At 43.9% G+C, this 22,759-nt stretch overlaps 2 protein-coding genes across 4 annotated transcripts; one reads left to right on the top strand and one right to left on the bottom strand.

Moving 5' to 3' along the window:
- Positions 1-1,786: 1,786 nt before the first annotated feature.
- On the bottom strand, positions 1,787-13,621 carry ash2l (ash2 like, histone lysine methyltransferase complex subunit). 3 transcript variants are annotated; one of them, XM_061262318.1, is made up of 17 exons: positions 13,535-13,621; positions 12,929-12,995; positions 12,742-12,842; positions 12,526-12,614; positions 12,174-12,268; positions 11,637-11,732; positions 11,429-11,524; positions 10,521-10,596; positions 10,294-10,311; positions 8,387-8,474; positions 7,440-7,657; positions 6,430-6,597; positions 5,818-6,011; positions 5,527-5,619; positions 4,088-4,186; positions 2,858-2,917; positions 1,787-2,536 (listed from the first exon to the last, which is right to left on the bottom strand). In XM_061262318.1, the coding sequence occupies exons 1-17, from the start codon at positions 13,579-13,581 to the stop codon at positions 2,429-2,431; spliced, it is 1,713 nt and encodes a 570-aa protein (XP_061118302.1). In that variant the 5' UTR covers positions 13,582-13,621; the 3' UTR covers positions 1,787-2,428. The 3 variants fall into 3 exon arrangements, with proteins under 3 accessions (XP_061118302.1, XP_061118303.1, XP_061118304.1); XM_061262319.1 differs by lacking the exon at positions 10,294-10,311; XM_061262320.1 differs by lacking the exons at positions 12,929-12,995; positions 13,535-13,621 and having other exon boundaries at positions 12,709-12,839.
- A 4,139-nt stretch (positions 13,622-17,760) lies between these two features.
- Positions 17,761-19,208, top strand: pnx (posterior neuron-specific homeobox). The gene is made up of 2 exons (XM_061262136.1): positions 17,761-17,890; positions 18,541-19,208. The coding sequence occupies exons 1-2, from the start codon at positions 17,761-17,763 to the stop codon at positions 19,014-19,016; spliced, it is 606 nt and encodes a 201-aa protein (XP_061118120.1). The 3' UTR covers positions 19,017-19,208.
- Positions 19,209-22,759: the final 3,551 nt, after the last annotated feature.

Raw genomic sequence — 22,759 nt, 5'->3', positions numbered from 1 at the left:
TTCAATGTCCTCTTTGCCAGTTTGGTGAGAAATGGCACAAAGTTGACTCAAGAACAGTCGGTTCCATTCATCCAACGAAAGTTTTTAATGCAATTCTAAAAATGTCATTTTTGCAAGCAAACCATACCCCGCGACTGGATGTTTGAGTCACTCACGACATTGGCTTGGCCACACCGGGGAGTGATACAATGCTCCCTGTATCCATCGTATCGAATGGCCACTCCTGGTCAGACCAGGTGAAAATATCATGAAAATAGTCACGTCTGCCACCATCTCCTGACATCAGCAGGAAGGGTTTGGGAAAAATGGGATCAAATCTTGGATTTAAACAAATATACATTTTTGTTTACAATATTTGTTGGGTGAAGAAAAGTAACTTATTTCTGTAACTTATTTTATGTTTTTTTTTTTCTCTACAGGGTAGAAAATGTAAATGCTCCCTTGCTCACCCGTGATACAGTATGCATAGCCCAACATTGGACCAATAGGGAACAATACTGGTCCGGACTATATTGTAGATAGACTGCATTTTCAATGAAAAATAACAGACATGCATGTATACAGACATGCATCTTAAAACGTGTTGGGCCTGGAACACAAGGCCTTAAAGGACGAAACCATATAATTTTACTGTGCTCCAAATATCCTGTAACATGTACTAGCACTGTCTGTGCATTTCATTTTCAGTAGTGTATTAGACCAAGTATATTCGAAAAAAAGACATATTGTCCAGTATGCGGTAGTATTTCTGCAATATCATGTCGGATACAAATATCTATAAAACTTTTTCAGTGATTATATAGGACACATTTCAGTGAAGTAGTTTCTCAGCCCAGCACAGCCACCCTGATTGTACACAGCCCAGCACAGCCACCCTGATTGTACACAGCCCAGCACAGCCACCGTTGATTAGAGCAAACCGAGCACTACTCCAGGCCCCATTTCCTGTGTTTCCAATAAAAAAATGTTGGCCCGAGAGCTTTCGGCTTCCTTATTTCCATCCGTCAAGCAAGAGGCACATTACATTACATTAACGGCATTTAGCCGACTCTCTTACTCAGAGCGACGTACAGTTGATTAGACTAAGCAGGAGACAATCCTCCCCTGGAGGATTAATGCAGGGTTAAGGGCCTTGCTCAAGGGCCCAGCGGCTGTGCGGATCTTATTGTGGCTACACCGGGGATCGAACCACTGACCTTGCGGGTCAGACCGCTCCCCTAGGCACGAGAGCTACAGCTACAATGTGAAGGGTTCAAACTGCCCGAAAACAGTTCCTGAATCTAGAGAATCTAGAATTTAAAAAATTAACAATATATGTATAGAAATTCATAACGAAGAAGAAATGAATAATACCCATCCATTCTCAGCTATAAAATTGAACCGTGTGTTGTTCTTAAAGGCTCTTTAGCTACTTTACTATGAAAGTCTGTGCCGAGTGGATGCACCCTTCTGTAGGCACACATACTCTAACCTACTCAAATGACCAAACGACCTGGAAAGGGACACACAAGTCCCTACACATCCTGGTTGGGAAATAGATCATTTATACAGAGGCTAGCTGTTCCAGCTGACAAATGAAAACAAATGAAAAGGAAATGATCTTGCAGAGGCTGAAAGTAAATCTTAAAGAATTTAAAGTATTTAAAAGTAACTTGAATCGAATGTGACAGGAACAGGAAGACTGAAATAATGAGATTATTTTCCACAATAAAACTCAAGCTCTATGAGCTTTCAAAACATTCAATATCAAACCAAGACAAACCCAAAACAAAACTATAGTGAAGGGTTTATTTTTAGCAATATTTTATTTGACCATTCTCATCATACAATATTTATAAAAATGCATCAGTTGACCAGACATTTGGTTACCATGAAGCAAATGACCATACATGGCAGCTACACAGTTTATGACGGAGGCCCAGCCTTAGAGGTAGAACAGAACTAAATTTACACCATTCACAAAGCTGAAATTTAAGAAATGTATACATAAACTCTATAGAGTGCATGCTTTGCCCTCCTAACAGCCTACATTGAGTTAAGTAGTCTTTCAAATTATGAAATGATGGGTATTGGTCCTCGATAACATTCACAAATTCAAATGAACAGGGTACAGATTACCTCAAAATTATTCTTATGAGGAAACAAACAGTTGTGCTTTATTACTAACAGAAGACTAGACACTTTGGTAACCAGTGTGTGTGACATTGCTTTTGAAAAATCAAACGCACAAAAATAATGTTCTCAGCAATGACATCATCCTACATGACTCCACCCAAATGCATTAAGGCACAGCTTGTGAATGATCTCTCTCTGGACAGGGAGAGTGGCTTCCTGGCAACATCAGTGGTGCTTTGCTCTAATTGAGAACCTGATTGGAAGGGAGGGGCTGGAATCAGGGTTGTGGGGTGGTGAGGCAGAGGAAGGGGGGTTAGCCCTCCCAGGGGGGACTGCGACGGCCATCCACCTCCGTCTCCACGTGGTACAAGATGTCCGCCATCGTGTGCTCGACAACCGCCACTGAGGACATGTTGCTCATCTGCGTTAAAAACAAAAACAGGGTTTCCACACTTCCCAATCTGTACAAACAGCATGTGCACTGCAGTGGCACTTTAACATTGCATTTACCGGATGCTCTTAACGCGCGCAACTCAATAAAGAGAAGCCTTGGGCAAGGAGCGAGAACAATGCCAAGGTATCAGTGTCACAACCAATAGTCATTGCATAAACCCACAACTAAAACAGTCAGTGAGTTTATTTACAAGTTCTCGGCTGAGCAAACATACATTCTGTACACATTACAAAAACAAATCATATTTCTTGCATTTGTTTCTTGCAATACAAATTTTAGAGTGCTCACCGGCTGGTAATCGATGTCCTCTGGAGGGTACTTGAAATGTGGTCCAAAATTTACAGACACCTAAGAGAAAGTACACGGTATTTGAGTTTAGATGTTTTTGGGGGCACAGAAAGCAGCCCTCCTAAAACCTGTTAAATGTGTCACATGCCTCAGAAAAACCAATCACAAGATCTAATTTAGGAGGGGGGGGGATTTTATTGCAGTTCCAAAAAGTCTGTCTTTTCTGAAGGCTAGCTTCTGAGGTCAATATGAGGTCATTTCTATTGAAAACCTGAGAAATGCACAAGGGGTCAGGCACTGAAAATGTTTCTCTGTAATAACTGGAAACTGATTAATTGCAAAAGTTCGACTGTGCCCAAAGACCAGCTCTCCTGCAGACCAGAGGTGGCAGGGCTTGGGCGGAGGTCCAATCGCAGCATGTCACCCACCCATAACCCCCTTAACCACCTGCATTTCACAGCAGTGATGTCATCAGAGCACGACCGTGGAGGTCCTGCAGACTAATTCAGAAAGGGCCAAAGTTAAAGGAAGGGACCAAATACACGGTATGACCTAAGAGAACGGCCTGCAGGGCCTCTGTAAAGACCAGTAAAGACTGGATATTACTTCTCAAAGAAGAGATGGACAGAGAGGTTCTGTGTTTGAATTCTGCACCGCCTTGGTGAAGTAGCCAGCTGCGCAAATGCACTTTGCGTAAACACAATAAACTTCCTTACAATTAAATTCCGTTTAAAATAAATAAATAAAATAAAATGCGCGTCGCATGATGATCACTCTTCCATGTCATCCGCACTGTTCATACACGATCGTCTCCCTGCAACAAAGACATCTGCCTTCTCTCACGATCCGCTGCAATTTGTATCCTATTATCTAGTTAGGCTTCTGAGAAGAACTGAAAGTATAAAACAAATAGCTGACTGCAGTGGTCTATGTTTGACATTTCCCTACTACAGCAGAAATCCCTGCGGTTCACATGGCCCAAACCACTGGACCCGTCCCAAAGTAATTTGAGTGAAGCAGTTCTTGTACGGACACAGTAGGCAACAAGCACAGCCATCATAACATAAACGCCACAGGGGACATTAATCAGTGAGCAGAGCTGAGCTGGATACAGGAATGCACTAAGTCAATAGATTAAAGGGAAACGGGTCTTTAGGGAGTGACCGAACCCCACGGTCTCACACAGGGCTTGGACCGGGTCGAACTGGGTCGGGCAGGGCCGGGACTCACCGTGCAGCACCGATACAGGGAGATGGCGGGGAAGTAGAGCCCTTCGAACAGGTTCTTATAAGCGACTCCCTGGCTCACCCCATTTTTGTAAAATATAATCTGGCACCAAAAAGGGAGAGGAGGAGACAGAAGGCAACAGGAGGTCAAGGTTAATCTTTCTAACGCAACACAAACCTCAACACAACACAAACCTCATCCCCCACCCGATCCCTACTGGCATCTACATTCTTCAAAACTGGGCTGACCATTTAAATAAGGCTTACATTTTTCATAATGAATATACTACAATTTTTATCTTGAAATGATTATAAATATTATAAAATAAACCATGCCCAATGATAATTCTGAGGCACTGGCAATCCCCGTCTTTAAGCACATTTACTAAGTCCATGCTCCGCTGCCTGAATTTGCCTTTTAAAGACATGTTTGTGTGTGGGGAGGGGTGAGGTTACAGTGGAGCATTTGCAGCTAGCCACTGCAATGCGGAAGGCAAAGAAGCACAAGTACAGCGAAGAGAAACAATACAAGCGGACAGGGTCATTCCAAAACCGCAATTAGCCTTGAAATTACTTTCCATTGATTGCGACCGCCATCAGAAGAAATAAAAATAAAAAGAGATATAAAATATAAAAATGTAGGTGAGTGGGCGAGGTTGAGGACAGAAGAGGAGACGTCTTTGGTTACAGACACAGGACCACAGCGAGGGAAACAATCCCAATCCTTTAATATGAGGTACACACAGGCTAAGTGCACAAGCACATATGCAGATGTTCTTGACAGAGAATTGTCTTTTATCAGTGACTAAGGGCAATGGGCTTAACAAGGTTACAGGTAAGCCATCAGCACTCTGACAGCACCATCACGGTAAAGGACATCCAATGCATCAGTTTAGAAATGGGCTGCATTTCGCACTTTTTTCAGGCTGACACTTTTTTCCACAACTGCTCCCAAGAACAGCGGGACACGGGACCGGCTTCCACGAAGGAGGACAAAAATATGTTTTCCTTTCTCAAGAAGCAGAGGAGGGCTGACGCACAGCTTGACGGGAGAACACACGCTCTTCTTAACACACCCTGAATCTGGCCCAAAAGACTTTGTGTTTTACTTTACTTCCATTTAATCAGGCAGGTCCACTGAAAACGCAATTACCTTTTGCAGTGAGGACCCGGGAAAGTGTGTGAGGAACACACGCATTCAGACATGTATGCACAATATGTCTACACTTCAGTGCGCACTACTTCTGTGAATTGTTGAACGATGACTAATTTGTGTTTTCTGCAATATGCAACGAACTGACAGTAAGGATGCAGTTCATTAAGTGCCAACTGTGTAATTATATTGATCGTACTCATCCGGTTTTGTTCTGTACAGCACATATTGTACAAATGCGAAAAAATGAAATGCATTATTAATGTTAAAGTTGATTTGAGGACACCCACTTTGCTTGAGTTCACAGCCTTCAGACTCTTCTCTGCTTTGTCCGCGTTGTCCTTCTCTTCAAAATACAGGTAGCTTTTGAACTTAATCAGCGCCTGGAAGATAGGAGAGTGACTGACAATCAACAAACTGACAAATGTCTGTGGTGCTCCAGGAGAACTTTTCAATTAACAAACAGAATTTCAACTCATTCCTATAGAGCTGGCTGAATATGTCTGCAACTGACCCCAGCCCTTGTATACAAGGACACATGGGAAATGCGCTACATCGCCCCCTTGTGGTAAACCCCTTGCCTTGTCTTTGTAGGTGTCTGGCAGGGCCTTGCCGGTCTCGGTCTCTGCTGGAAGATGGATGTAGAAGCCCAGGGTGTCGCCGTGGCCGTAGCCGTCTGAGTAGTGCTGCCCCACGGACTGGTGGAAGCGCGTTCCCATCTTACTGCGCCACGAGTAGCTGAACTTGTCATAGCCCAGCGGGGCTTGCAGGTTACCTGACACATGCAAGAGGACCATGGTAGAATCGTAAGGTGGGAGTGCGCGCTTCTGCTTTTTGTCCCAACTAGTCACCTTAGCTTAATTTGCTACAATATGCACATTTTCAGACCATTGAATACTTCACCAAGGATACTTGTGCAGTCGGGAGCAGAATTTCAGAGCAAATAAACTGTCGGGCTAACCAATTAAATGTGGAGGTTGCCTCAAAACTGTGTAAATGTGTGAAATTGCCACTGGTACAGTACGGATTTGGCTGCAGAGGCCTTGGTACGTGCTTTTTCGCACAGAGGACAGTGCTATAGCTGGACACGTGGTCCAGAATGATTGGGTAATAGCATGGTTTCCCCTGTATCAGAACGGTGCCTCGCTAAAAGCAGCAGATGCAAGACCAAAGCGGGGAGTTTGAGTGCTGACCCAGAGACTGCGACCAGCCCAGCCGGGCAGCCGTGTCCGGCGGCATCTCGTCCACGAACACCTCGTAGTACCAGGAGCCCTTCCGCACGCCGTGGGACCCCCGCACCATGGAGTACCCCTTGTCCCCCGTCACCGTGAGACGGTCGTCCCAGACCTTCAGCGTGGGGGCTGAAACATGGCAACAGGAGAGGGTCAGGGACCACGCACGACTGCTGCTCCAATGCCAGAATGTTAAGACCGTTAGCAACCGTATTCAGCCTTCTTTCTGTTCATCAACAACGAGAGCACAGCCAAGAAAGATGCCAAGAGAAGGATTTGAAAATATTTGCCCAATACAATTCACATGTCTAATGATCTTAATCTTAACAATGCCTTGTGACAAAGTGTAGCCCCCCTATAAATGTCCTCAGTAAATAAAATAAAAATTTGAAATATCTCAACGGTAAGTTCACTGGGAAAGTTTGCAATGTTCCTGAACACAGTGCGGTCCAGATTTGACACCAGACAGCGGGAATCACCTACGCACTAGAACAGTAGCTTTACAAGATGAGCCACCGGGCAGGCCAGCGTTTCTGCGTTTAAACCCGGGGAATGCCGGCCCCTCACCCGTCCTTTCTGCGTTTAAACCCGGGGAATGCGCTACGCGGGCGGGCCCCTCACCCGTCCTTTCTGCGGTTAAACCCGGGGAATGCCGGCCCCTCACCCCTGTCCTTTCTGCGTTTAAACCCGGGGAACGTGCGGGCGGGCCCCTCACCCCTGTCCTTTCTGCGTTTAAACCCGGGGAACGTGCGGGCGGGCCCCTCACCCCTGTCCTTTCTCCGTTTAAACCCGGGGAACGTGCGGGCGGGCCCCTCACCCCTGTCCTTTCTCCGTTTAAACCCGGGGAACGTGCGGGCGGGCCCCTCACCCCTGTCCTTTCTCCGTTTAAACCCGGGGAACGTGCGGGCGGGCCCCTCACCCCTGTCCTTTCTGCGTTTAAACCCGGGGAATGCGCTGCGCGGGCCCCTCACCCCTGTCGTGGAGGGTCAGCAGCACTTGCTCGTGCAGGGAGGCACGGTACAGGTCCCCGGGGATGGGCTTCCCCACCCAGGAGTCCAGCTCCACCTTCTCGGGGTCGGGGGCGTGAGGGTCCGGTTCGGCCAGGATGTACCGGTACCCGTCCTTGTTGAAGGGGTGCTCCAGAGGGTAGCCGTGGGGAGGCAGGCGCTGAGCCGAAAACAGCGCGTCGCTGAATGTGGGTCGGGAGACCATACACAGTTAAACGTGCCACACCAATGTTAGCATGGCAGCATTACTGTGCGGCTCAGGTTTGACCCTGAATGAATCCTTTTTTATAATCCTCCATTTTTCTCACCCACACAGACATATAAAATCATCAAAAGGTTGTGCCTTATATTAAGAGTCCACATCAATGTGAAAGGGTTTATAACCTGTGTACCCATCGGCAATGCATTCATTTACAGTGAAAAACATGAACAGATGAACAGCTTGCAATGTTTATAAAAAATTAAAAAACCAATTCAAGCTGAAGTTTCAGTCACATTCTAACTATCAGTGCTGCAATACTTTGCACAACATCAATAAAATGTTATTTTCTCACGCTGTTCAAGTCCATTCCCTACTTCGAACTGAAAGTGGGGATGCATTCAAAAATGTGTAGGCTAAACAAGGATCTGACTGAATTCTCTCAATTCAATTCTGAAATTCCCCACCAAACAGTCAATATGCTCCCATTATTTATTCATGAACTTTCCAAACTATGCTATGAAAATAAATATTGCCAGCTTTCGGAACCACACATACCTGTCCTCCCTTCTTAACGTAGGGGAGCTCTGCATTGTGGGATTCCCTTTTTGCTGGAACAGTATTACACACTTAAAGAGTGGTATCAGGACGTAGCCCCGGGGCACAGTAAGAGGTGTTTAGGTGTTAGATGGGTAGGGTTGCCCAGCCAAACCTGCGGGTTTTCTTTGTGACCCCAGCTGTTCCTCCATCCTGCTGCTTCCGCTTGGCTCCTCTGCCTTTCCCTGGGCCTCCAGGAGCGCCTGCCACCACCACATTACACCTTATGCAGCTGACGCTTTAATCCAACTCCACTCACTCACTCACTCACTCACTCACTCACTCACTCACTCACTCACTCACTCACTCACTCACTCACTCACTCACTCACTCACTCACTCACTCACTCACTCACTCACTCACTCACTCACTCACTCACTCACTCACTCACTCACTCACTCACTCACTCACTCACTCACTCACTCACTCACTCACTCACTCACTCACTCACTCACTCACTCACTCACTCACTCACTCACTCACTCACTCACTCACTCACTCACTCACTCACTCACTCGCATGCAACCGCAACACAGTTACAAAATCTGCACACAGGAAAGGCAAAGCAAGCAGGCTGCAAACCCTCAGACACCATGGTGAATGCATGCTCATACGCACACAAACAAGAAGGCACACAGTATGCAGACAGGGAAAGACCAGGCAAACTGCAGGAAGGGAACCCCCCATTTGCACGTCAAACTGCCAAAATCAAACAATCAACACTGCCTCTCCAGTACTGAGCTAGAAAATGACCATAGCTAACAAACGGTCTCTGTTCCTACAAAACCATTTTTTGATGAGGTTCTTTCCAGTTACATATACTGCCAACTAACCATAGATGTAGTGCCTTTTCATACAGGCACTTAACAGGGCTCAGTCCTAGGCCCGCTTCTTTTTTCTCTTTACACTCGTTCCCTTGGCCCTGTGATCACTGCACATAGGCTATCCTACCACTGCTATGCGGATGATACCCAACTCTTCATATCGTTCCCACCATCTGATGCACAGGTTTCTGCCCGTATCTCTGCTTGCCTGAGTGACATCCAGAACTGGATGGACAACCACCATCTAAAGCTCAACCCAGGCAAGACTGAAATGATATTTATCCCTGCTAATACCTCTCCCCACCTGGATCTCTCCATTTCCCTCAGGGATACCACACTTACGCCATCACGCAGTGCAACTTTGGTGTGGTGATGGACAGCAGACTGTCCCACTGGCTGCCTGTCATGGCTCGCATCAAAATCAAAACATTGGTGCTAGCCTTCCAAGCAGTTAAGGTGTCTTCCCCAGCTTACCTACAAAAAATCATCAGACCCTAAACCCCTGCCAGACCTCTTCGTTCAGCCTCCACAGGCCGCTTGGCACCTCCCCCTCTCCGAACCTCCACCTCACGCTCACGACTACTGTCTGTTCTGGCTCCATGGTGGTGGAACAAACTCCCCGTTGAGGTCAGAACTGTAGAATCTCTCCCCACCTTCAAGTGCAAACTGAAGACGCACCAGGCAGCACCTCTCCCCATCCCTCCCTACCTCCCTGTGAACCTTAATTGTTGTCTTTGTGATTTAAGTAGTGTTTCGGTATTTTTAGTTGGCTAGGTAAGCAGTATTTGGATAGTTAAGTTTGGTCACTTTTGCTTTGTTGTTTGTTTGTTTGTTGATAAAAAAAAATTGGCCCTGGTTCTTATCTCTGTTGTACGGGTAGCAATTGAAATTGTACTTCCCTCTAGGGTCTTTCAGTGCACTTACCCATGGTTATGGGTATGCACTTTGTTGTACGTCGCTCTGGATAAGAGCGTCTGCCAAATGCCAATAATGTAACAGTACAGACTTCAGTCCTAGTCACAAGCGGACCTATATGGAGAACCATAAACTTAAGTGTGTGTGCACATGAGTGGTATAAGTGGTAGGGGCATATGGTAATGTAGCAAACAGCAGCCGAAGCAAGCAAATAAATCAAACCATTTCAGTCAGTGGCCAAATCAGTGTTCACACATTAACGGCAAAAACACCACATATTCACCTGCAAACGAAGATTCACCTGGAACATAACGCACACCTTCAGTGTATATAGAGTTGTCCTCCGTAAAACAACACAAACATCTATTCACTTGCTCAATATAGCCTACAAAATCATTTTTTAAACCCCAAATAAGGACACCTACACACTTTTAACAATGTGCATATAATCTGCACAAACATGCACAGTTCCTGGATGAGCACACAAGCCTGAGAAAGCACTGGCCTTACCGGTATGTTCTCGCACACCGGCGACAGACGTGGTCTGCTTTTGGTTGTCGTAAGAGGGGCCGATGTTGGCCAGATCCTGGAACGGAAACAGTGCACAGCGCAGCAGTCAAAACAACGTCACATTAGAGCCCTGTTCCTAAAATCACGGTCCTCGAAGGCCGTCCATTGACCTGAGAGCCAGGTGTGAAGCCAGTCTGGTCAATCTGTCGCATTAATTGTTCATTTTATTACCGGGGAAGAAAGAAAACCAGGTCCAGATTTGGATTTGAGAGACCAGCTAATAATACAAAATTACTGCTTCATAATGGTTTGTGTCACCTACTAATAGTGCAATATCATTTGTTAACAAATACAAAGTAAAATAAAAAATAAAGGGACTAGTAATATACTGATTGTGAGTGTAGATGTGACATTCAGTGACTGTACCAGGGTAGACACCTACTTGTACCATGGGACTTCACAGTATTGAGTGGACTGCCATGCAGCAAGCCTTTTCCCACAAGGGATAGGTTTGGCCTCAGGACTCTGGATTAGTCCAAGCTCCCGCTACTTAAGCACCCCTTCCTGCCTACAGGTTCTCAGCCGCTGTCCATGACCACAGGTGCCACCAGGGATTTCAGGCCCCATAAAATTCTCACTTTGGGCCTCATCACTCCAGATATTTCCATGTTCTAATATGTTTTGCTCCCTGTGCAGGTGGGCTAGGCCAGCAGCACAGTGCAACTGCCGATTCAGCTTCAAAGGGATGCAAACATTCAGGCCGTTAGCCAGCATTTCCCAAATCTGCTTTAGATAGGAGCCTGCTGAATCCCAAACAGCAGCTGCTCCATGACTTAATGGCTGTAATGAGCTGCAGTCCCTATAGGACTGGGAGGAAAGGGAACGACCAAACAAATTTGGGGACGTGCCTGGTCAAGCAGCCCGAACTTTGGGTAATCCTGCTCTGGATCTTTACTGCCGGGGTCAGAGCGCTCCTTAACCAGGAAAACATCCCGCTCTTTGGTCTGAAAGCAAACAAACCATGAAGGGATAAAACCTTATAAAACACAGACATGTACTCGTGTGATCATTGAATGCTGAAAAGGGTCAGTGGTGTTCGCACGTAGGAGGCCTCACCATGACCTTCACAATGTTGTTTGGCCAGGTCAGCTTCCCCGGCCTCTGTCGCGAGGTCATGCACTCCCAGTACTTATCGATGAAGGGGATGATCTCCTAGAGGGGGAAAACACACTGACACATCAGAGTTCCTGTTTTAAACCTTATTTTTACAAACACAGTTGCATGATTTGTCCAAATCTGGGAAGTCAAAATGTATTTCAAGACTACTCGCGATGAGCTCCATCAATAAGATCCAGCAAAGTTTGCATTCAAATTGTGCTGCCCACCATGGTCCATGAGTTGAGCTGAAGAGTCGGTGCAGACAGATCATAGACAATGGAAGCTGCGCGACTAGACGAGAAGCACCCCGCTGGATGAATCCCTTCCTCCTGGGTGAAGCTGAGACAGGTGGGGGCTACCCAGCCACAGCTGATCGCTACATTTTACCTGAAACATCCGTATGCCGCTGTCTCAGCAGGATGAGTTACGGGGCAGGCCAATCTACGGCAGGCCGACACAAGTGCGAAGGTAGGTGTGCAGAACAACGACACCCACCTTATCTTTGGAGAACATGGTCTTGGGGTGCTCGTCTTGCGTGCGTGACCTCCACGTCAGATTGGCCAGTGTGGTGAGACACATCTCCTTCAGATCTGACATGAGAGGCCCAAGTCAAAAACCCATCACAAATGCGGGTGGGTTTGCCATAAAAACCTCACTGTGGTCTCTAAAACTAAAGTAGATTTTTCTGTCTGCTATTGATTATCAGGGTCGTAGCATTACTCTTCTACTCTTCTTAGAAGCACACACTTTTAAGCTGCTATGGATAAGAGTTTGTGAAACGGAAATTTGTAACACATGAAATTACAACCTAACCGACCCCGACAGACGTACAGACACACAGACTTACTGGCTGGTTTCCTCAAGAAGTAAGTGTTGCCACTGTGATGACACATATTGCAGTGAAACACATAGCTGGTAATGAAAGGAAGAGACGTCCTGCAAGAAAAAGAGGTTTATGGATGTTACTCTCGTACCAAACCCCTGTACTGTAGGCTACTACGAATGGTCCCGTGTGGAATGTGAAGCTCACGCAGTTCTGGGATCCTGAGAGGCGAGGACTCACGCGGTGTCAATGTTAAACGTGTTAGCGGTGAACCACTTCATGCACAGTGCGCACTGCAGCTCCACCTCGCCAAGCTGCCGTCTGTTCTCCTCGTCCACGGCCTCCGAACCGGGGAATAATTACGTTATTTTCTAGGGCTCAAGGCATAATTGCTCATATGTAGAGATTATCCTCCCAAATAACTTACCATCGCTTCTTTGCTGTTTGAGGAGTCAGTGTCCATGTTCACTGCCAAATCACCAAAGGAAGCATCACTGAAATTCAACGAGGATTCCCATGAATAAATGTAGAAAACTATTAACCGACTAATTTATCAGGAGGGTCACACAGCTAATGCACAGACTGCTAGAAAAAGCACTCAGTGAAGTTGACAAGCCCCCATCTCTATTGAGCTATTATTATTGATCAACAGAGATACGTTAGCTGCGTCATCCATGCCGATAACTGGCTGCTGGATGGTGGCTAATGAAATAGAAATATACAAATGTAACGTTATGCAACTAATTATAAGACTTGCCAATCCCGTTCTCTAATTGTCTCGGTACAGCTGCCTCCAACATTTAAATAACATAACGTTGGCGCGAGTCGTGATAGCTAAAACAAAGTTGAATAACTTCGCTAACTTAGTTTAGCTACGTCTGCTACTTTAGCCAGCCATTTCATTCAATTATATGTTGTATCAGAGAATAACATAGCCAAGCCTTTTCAAAGCAAACGTCATTATCGTGCAAAAAGGTCTTAAAGTATAGTGCTTCAAATATGCAGGCATGTTCTAATTTTAAAAGCATCTCACCCTTCACTCTCCAGGAGTGCTGCATCTTTTTCTTGTTTCGTCGCCATTTTTCAAAAATGGAACTCTACGGGAAATCACGACAGGTGGGTCTCGCGAGACAATGACGTACGATGGGGACGGAAACAAATCAATCGCTACTGCTTGTTCTCCACTTCTTCCCATTTGCTTCGGTAACCACAGCAGTCTTGTGATTGTATGCAATGGCAAGTAATACCTAATATTTTACAGCATTCACTACAAGAAGCAGGTTAGGTTCCCATAGATTCCCCTATTTATTGTTTGATCATAATATGTTTTTGGTGAGTCATAAAAATTGCTTAATGCTTAAATTGCTTAATACCATAATTATCTTACCTGGAAAGTATGTTGGATTATGGTCACTTTTGCATTTGGTTTACATTTTGATTTGTGCTGAAGTGTTCAGCTGGTGCTACATCTCACAGCGACTTATTGGATCCACTAGAATACTGGACCATCTGTACAGGAAGTAGACTGAGCTAACAAACTAGTTGATGGTCATATTAATTCAAGTTGTTTTTTCAGGACTGAAATATGGGGGGAAAGCTGTGTTTATATTTCATGTTCTTTATGCTTGATACAGCTTCTGTGAAATTTTGGGTTGCACAGCACTCATGCCAACTCTTTTCCCTGCATAGAACCTACCACTTAAACTCAAGAGATCTCTTTTGCTCAGGGCACACTGTCTTTTCAGATGAATTAAGAGATTTGCTTTGCATAAACAGCCCCTCATAATGTGGTTAAACGCGCTGTAAACATGCTCATTACGACCATGAATAGAAATGCTATTCAGGTATTTATTAACAAGTCCCTTTGGAAACCGAGCTGAGTCTGAAAGGGAACGTTGGCTGATGATTTTATAGGGAGCAGTTAAATGTCGTGGTCAGACAGTCTGGTTGTTGGATTAGCCATGGCTTGGAATGTGGACAGCTCCGGGGAGTGCTGTTAGTGGCGGGTCTTTTGTTTTTTTACTAATGGTGTGTCGTGCCCCATCTGCAGCAGGGACGGGGCTGCCATAAATTGGGCTTCCGTCTCTTCCCATTGTGCTTCAAATAATGTGTCCAAGCAGAAGTCAAGTCACCTGAGTGTTTTACTACTCAGAGGGGACTCGTTGAATAGATCAATATGTCCCATTTTACTGAGTGTGTCTGTGTGTGTGTATGTGTGTGGTATTTATGCTTTTATATATAAATAATTATATGTGTGTATATTACATACACAGTAAAATGTTTAATTCGATCCCACCTTAACTCTTATAAGCTGTTTTATTCAGTGAAGTCAACAACAAGCCTCTTAGATAGATGTCTGTATCATCGGGAAAATCATACACCATACCAAGATCTTCATCACATAAAGGTTGGATTCAAAGGTTGAATCACATCAATACTATATTGCAGTTAGGGTCATATGTGCTAACATAGGAAAGAGAAAAACAGAAAACTAAAACAGACTGCTCTATATAACTGTTCAAACTTTGCACGTATTTTCCATGATCCTTAAATCTCTTTACCACTACCCCTACCCAATCCTCTTATAACACTACTTGAATGTTTTATGTATTCATCACCCAAAAGACAGAAAGAGCTGAAAGTTAAAATTGCATACACAATTGTCAATAGCACAATTGACTTCAGTTTCAACATAAAAATGTAATTAATGTTTTGAAGTTCCAAAATTCAACTACACCTCATTACATTCCATTCCATTTATCTAGCACAATATCTTATCCAGAGCAATCCTCCCTGCCCTCTACCCCGCTCCCTTGCCAAAAACATAAAATAAAATAAAATAAAAATGCGACATTAAAAAAAATCATACATTGGTTGTTTGTCCCATGTACGCTTTAAAATGAGTTCATCGCAGTTGGAAACAATTCCCCTCATTACCCCAACAAATCCCACGGAGAGGGCGGTAAAAACCTGTTACTGCAGGCACACTTCTTCCAGCTGGCTGTTTGCTGGCAGTGCCCCTCAACCCCCCCCCCCCCCCCCCCCCTTGCCCTCCCACACCTCCCCACCCCCAACCCACCCCCCAAGCACAAAGACCCAGGTCAGGCAGGGTCAGAACCACTGGTGACATCTGCTAATTGTCCTGGTAGGCCGGCCTCTGCTCGCTCCGTTGGCCAGAGTGACACAGCAGGTAGACTGGCCCCGCCACCCCCTGCGCTCCACATTATTAACACACTCTTGTCCTCTTGGGTAATCAAAAACTCATCAACAAGCAGTGGACTTCCTCTGTGAACACCCATGTGTGATTGTCTCATGCTATGGCTCAGCACTTCAATCCAGTGCGGCACGTGTCATAGAGAACACGCATATGGATTTTTTGAAGTTCTGTGTTGTTCTGATCTAACATTTATAAAAAAACACTTCTTTGTTCTGAACTAACATATTAATTGAGTAAGGTACATGTAATAATCCAATATGCATGATTGCAAATAAGAAACTTTATTGTCCACAAAGCTGAAATTTGCCTTTGGCTTCACCATAAAAGTACATTAAAGAAACACACAATAGTACACAATACAGTAAACATTATAAAAGACAATCCAAATATACAGTTACTGGGACACTGACCTCAAGACTTTGCAAGACAGAAGTACACTGCTGGTCTCTAGTTCCCATTTAGGACCCTAATAGCACTTGGGACAAAATATTTTGTATAAATATTCTTATTTGCCATTATCTAAAGCAAAGGTGCCAGACCCTGCAGCACAGTTTTTTTTGTGTTCCAGCACTTAAGTGAATAAATTAGGTTACTGGTTGGTTCCAGACTGTGCATACCTAATTTCCAAGGCCTCGGTTGTTTTATGATTGAAAGGAAACCACTAAAATCTGTTGACTCTGTTATTCTCCAGAAATTGAACTTGGCACCTCTGATCTAAAGTTATGAATTGCCAATCATAACTTTATGGAATGGAATGTGGACCTCTGGAATGGAGAGGTTCAGAAAGAACCCTTTACATTCTACAAAAGATGCCCCCAGGCATACAACCACTCTTGTTGAGGGTAAAACACTGGTGATAAAAACAATTATTGTATTTTTGCTTTCTAAACTATTGGTAAACCATGAGAAGAACCTCTGATGTTTAAATCAATTGGTAATTTTATGCATTATCCACAGACTATGTTGTATATAAAATCCCTTCTCTTTAATAGCTGGGTGTGTGGTATCTAATGCTCACTTTGACAATGTGAAATTACAACTGGGTTTGGGGAAAATAATGTCCATCGGCCCCAAAATGAATAATTCGGACAAATTTTGTTTTCTATCGATTGTCTGGAAATCCCCTCCTAGTAGAGTTCTAGTAGGCCGTCAAGGCCTACTTGCTACTGACACTTTGGACTTTTGTTTTCAGGGTAAAGCTTTTCTTATGATCCCCAGAATAAGGTATTCATTTAGATTTCTAAAGGATTCCCGAGGCAACGGAAACATTTTTAATTTTCTACTCTAATTGTGCATAAGGGATATTGCTCGTCTAACCTTAATACATTTTTTCCCCTGTGAAACGTTGAATATATAATTTAACACCAAATTGCTTCAAAGGACACGGCGATGTTTAGTTTAAACACAATCAATAAAACACAAATGTCTCCATTCAAATGCGAATACGAGTAAACAACCGATACTTTCTCCCTTGTCCAACGACCATTGTGAACAGTCGATCAGATTATCATCTCAACCGAAATTCACGTGTCCCACCAGCGTAAAATCACAGAATTGCAAATAATGACACGGCTCTAAACAAAAAACTACACGCTTTTAAAGAAAAGGGCACATTTTAACCAGATGCCCTGCAATAAATAACCAAGCGTTTACCTCGCCAATTGTGAGACGCATTAGCATTTTAAAGTGCGGATGCAGGGGACCCACAAAGCTAAATAACGAACACTGTTCCTGGTTATGCATTTGCGAAGGGGGATGGCCTGATATGGGGTAGCGGTTTGAAATGGCTGTTTTGTCTCCTTGCCACCATTGTTCATATGTGTCGTTGTGAAGCTTTTAAAAATGTTAATTTTATAAGCGTGAGAGTCGTGTGCTGGTTGAGTATATATGGGGTCAATATCGCGTGTACAAGATCACTATTGAGTCAAGCAGTCGTGGGCTTGGGCAGGAACCATATCATAATATTTCATTCAGTATTGTTTGTATTATTATTTTTTAAACATAATCTAAATTGTTATAAACTTTTTAAATTAAGTATCACTATGCCGCCTGAAAAGCAACAGCTTATTCCGAAAACTTCTTTTACTATTGCAGACATTTTAGATCCTACCAAATTTAACGGAAGACTAGATTGTTCAGCCCCAGGAGAAGCTGATGCAGGGACCATTGACGGTAAGGCAAAACCCTTATTAAAGTGTGACTGTGAGTTGTGGAGGCACTAATGTCAATATGCAGGCTAGGTCAGCACTCTACACTCATGGCAGAAGCGAAATTCACTAAAACACTGTAGTGTCAAATTAAGTGCAAGTAGTAGGTTATTGTAGCCTATTGGGCCACAACAATTTAAAGATAGCCTATTTTATTCACCACAAATGGGAATTAAAATGTAACTTCCACATATGAGTTATTCTGTATCTTCTGCGATGTACTGAAAAGCACACAAAATATATTTGCGGATATACCTTTTTACGTTGCTTGTAAAGTGATAGACCTTCTGTTACCACAAGAGAGCAGTATTTGTCAAGGTTCTATCTGCAAGCGCGAACTCGCATTTGTACAGCGTAGCCTAAGCGTTTTAGCGTAGCCTATGTTTTATAATGGCCCACAGTTTTTGAAAGAGAAACGGTATAGGATACTCTTTGTGGCAAAAGACAACTGAAAGCTACATGCAGTGTCTACAAATATGCTATTTTACGTCTTTAACTTTTACTGTAGATTCTGACTGTTTTATCGACTAACTCTTGACTAAAATGGGATTCACTGGGACCGGGGTGAGGGGAGCGCTTGAAACCTTATATTAACCTTTCTTCGTAACTTTGCAGATGTTACAGCGCATCGCAATGGAAGGTCAGAAATGATGTACAGCACGCTTGATGCCAGGGCAGTGGAGAATTTAAACTCAAGTGAAACTGAACCTCCCAGCCAAAGCGCCGTCAAGTCAAACTGCAAATCCAGGCGAATCCGGACAGCCTTCACACTCGAGCAGCTGCGCGTGCTGGAACACAGCTTCCGCTCCAGTCACTACTTGTCGGTGTTGGAGCGCTACGGCATCGCTGCAGCCCTCCGTCTATCCGAAACGCAGGTCAAGATCTGGTTTCAGAACCGCCGCACCAAATGGAAGAAAGAGCGCGAGGGGAACGCGGGCGCTGAACAGTTCCAAAGCAGACACTCGCACCTCTCGCCTTCCGACTACCCGAAGACTTTTTCATGCGCTCCTGCACTGCACTACTACAAGACAATGCCCCTTTATCCGCAACCAGCTTTCCTGCCTTCCCCATTTCATTACCAGACGTACTGAAAAAAAGGACATATTTTCCGTTCAACTTCAAATCTGTTCCACACGGTAGCCTATTGTGCCTTGGCTTTTTATTTCGAAATTAACTCTTAATGTACGAAGTACAGATTAGAGTTTGGGCCCTGAGAATGAACCACTTGGTGATGATCAGGAATATAGGCATTAACTTTCTATTTTTCTTAAAACGCACCCAAGATAGAATATAAAAAATGTGCTGTGAGGTCATTTTCGTACATGCAGTAAGTTAGATATATTTTTGGTATATTTTAATATTAATATAAGCGGTCTGTTATGAATTGATTACTGACAGTAATGGTTGTGATAAGCTTATAATGTTATTTATAACTTTAACTTAATTCCACTGATAAATAGTTTCCAAAGTGACAATGCAAGAGGAAATTCCTGACCCATATGACAGTTTCTGATGTCAAAGTATATTCATTATAGAAAATACAAATATAGAATCTTATGAAAATCCCAAATATTTTTGTACTAAGTATTGTATTTTATGCAAATAAACAGTTTACAAAATAATTTTGACTGGCTGCTGTGTAATTGAATGCACTTTTTGTTGTTGTAAAATTACAAAAAGCTCAAATGCCATGAATGAGCGTTCAAACTTTTTCTTGGGCTGAGAAGGTGGATAAACAATGCGTTGTGGTTGTGGGGTGCTGGAGGCCCCCATTAGAGGGGCTCATGATTGGTAGTCCAGTACCATGTGCTCCTAGTACAATGTGACTCCTTAACTGTGCTATAGGAGTGTGATAAAATGGGTAAATTATCAAGTGACATGCACGGACGACAGGGATTTAGACCAGACTCTCCCAATAAATTCAAGTGAAAGAAATCAGTTCCAGGTTGTCGAGAGTCTCTGATGACAGGAATAGTCTTTATTCAGGGACAGAATAGGTCTCATGTCAATTTGCAATAGTCTCAAACATTTATTTGATGAAATCCAGAGGAATCCACGTGTGTTTGATCTTACATTAAACGGCTTGCTTTAATCAGCGCTTGTTTTTAAGTAAACTTCTGCCCTGCGGAAACGTTTGTGATATGCGCACTAAATGAGAAGCAGATGTTTGCTTGATTCTGCATGCTGCTAACCAGCAATTATATTTGTTCTTCTGTGACTGATCCGATGAGTGTTCACAGTCAGGCCGGGGAAAATACTTTCAAATCTTTTAACCCTGACACCTGCATATTGCTGAATTTGTGTCTGTGTTCATAACCGATGACGTATGCAGCACCTCCTGAACGGGAAGCTGGTGCACGAACGGTAAAACCCTCAGTTTAGATTCCCGGCAGGCCGACCGAACAGCTCCCCGCACTCAGCAAAATGGGAAAGGTTCCCCTGGAGACCAGATGCACACCCTCAGTCACGTTAACCCCTTCAGCATAACCCTGTGGCATAAGCCTGCATTGTATGTCTTGTTGATGGCTGATTTGGGTATTTACTTTATCCCTCACACCTTTTGGTTCAACATATCTTACCACAGTTTAAGGCCAGCTCCAAGGAGCCAGGAGACCAACTCAATCAGCTTTAGCTCCTATAAGAAGTCAACAACAAGCAACTTTGCCACATTGGAAAAACTGTGTGATAACCTGATATATAAACAATTCCCCTCAAAGGACAAAAAAAAAGAAGAATACTGATTGATTTAGAGATCATGTCAATCATCTCATGATGCACAGGGGGACTGAGTGTTCGGGGTGGGGTGGGGCCGGCCAGCTCTAGGGATCAGTTCCCTTTGGAGAGACAGATGTCTGCTGAGATGGTAAAAAGGGAGCCAAAATGGCCGCCGGCCGTCCCAGGCTGTCTGACCCAGTGCACTGAGAGGAGCACCGCGTGTTGAGCAGCACCTGGCTCCCCCGGGGAATCCCAGAGTCAGGCCTGCTTAAACTCCATGGGCCAGACAGGACGCGGATGACTGCAGCTCCATGGGTTTCTGCAGGAAGGAAACAGGACTCAAGGCACACAGCCACGCGGAGACACTTGATTGCACTTTATGCACTTTCCTAACAACATTATCCAATAAACTTTATTGCCATGTGATGTCAGGTTCATTGCCAAATCACATTTACTGCCCCGTCATCTGGCTTACAGATAGTGGCAGGAACATGAGTGAGCAAAACCATTAAGTGTTTATTATGAAAATATAATAAAAGTACATACTAAATAAATTCAAAAATTTTCTGACAAACATTAGGAAATAATGAAAAAAAGCATACACAATGTAAATTAAAAGTAAAAGTCAACCCAGATGTGTTAATATGTGTTGAAATAGACACAGTATATATTTTAAAATCATGATAGGATGCACTACAAGATGGCTTGTAAGCTTCCTTCCGTATAGAAACTGTGACCATAAGCTAAGAAAACAAACTTTATATTCAAAAGTCCTTTTTTTCTGTCTGGGGTACTAGACAGTGAATTCATACTCCCCCCCAGCCCCAGCCCCAGTCCCGGTCCCAGTCCCCCCCCATTTTTGGTCTTGCTTCCCCTACAATTTGGACTTAATTTGATCAAATTCAAAACCGGTGATTCAAAGGACACACTGCCTCTTCACAGTGACACACTGCCCCTTCACAGTGACACAGCGACACACTGCCTCTTCACAGTGACACACTGCCTCTGCACAGTGACACACTGCCTCTGCACAGTGACACGCTGCCTCTTCGTGGCCTATGACTTTTCTTCAAGGATAATGTCTATTTGACAAAAACACTATTAACACTATTTACAGGCTTTCTGAAGTCTCAGTCACAGAACATACTCATTTATATGCACAAGAGCTAAAGTTGTGACACACAGTAAAATGTTTAGTGTAAAATCAACTCTGGTAAAATGGTAAAATAATTTGAATGCATTTTAAAGCTCTTGGACTGTTCAAATTAACTCTATAATTACAGAGAATGTTCATAATCAATAAAAATAACAAAATATTACATCAGTTTCTATGCTGATATATGTACGTATAATGGATTGGGAACTGAGTGTGTGAAGAGGCCTTCATGTGATCATAAAAACAATTATTTGTGGTCAGTAAAACTACTGTACATACCTGTCTATTTCGTCACTGAATTGCAGGGGTTGAAAGTCAACTGACGAAACCTGCAGAAACATCTTAATTTTCATCCTTCTGTTTATATATTCAATCATGTGAAATCCAGGTCTGTACAAATTACAAACCTAATCAATCAAGCATGTAGAAATGATATAAAACTGATAGATGTACATGAACTAAATAACTGTAACTTAATGTAGCGTATAAGATAGTTTTCCCAGAACCCGGCTTGAAAATCAATACTTAGCATGATGGAGTGTTTAATTTTCTCACCCTCAAGCAGTCGAGTGTGAAGTGGTGGGTTTGAATGCACCTGACTATTGGCAGCTATCATTACCCCCCCCCCCCCCATCTCTCTTTCTCTCTCACACAGTCAGTAGTGCAGTAAAGTTAGTCCCCCTGCCTCTCATTATTGCACAGTGCCCTTGGGGGCAGGGGGGGACACATGGTAATGAAAAGGCAACATCAATATAGTTTTACAATGGTACACACCTGGGAGAGACACCAAGAACTCAAGAACTCAAAAACCCCAAAACACATCAACAGAGGGGAAGAAAGAAAGAAAGCACACATTTCACACAAGAGGTGATCTGAAAGCCAGAGAACCTTCTGGAACTTTTTGTATCTATCTTTTACTGTGAAGGGGCAGTGTGTCACTGTGAAGAGGCAGTGTGTCGCTGT

This window comes from Conger conger, chromosome 12 (genome assembly GCF_963514075.1).
Source record: "Conger conger chromosome 12, fConCon1.1, whole genome shotgun sequence".
In the NCBI taxonomy this organism is placed as follows: domain Eukaryota; kingdom Metazoa; phylum Chordata; class Actinopteri; order Anguilliformes; family Congridae; genus Conger; species Conger conger.
This window is presented reverse-complemented; position numbering and strand designations above follow the sequence as displayed.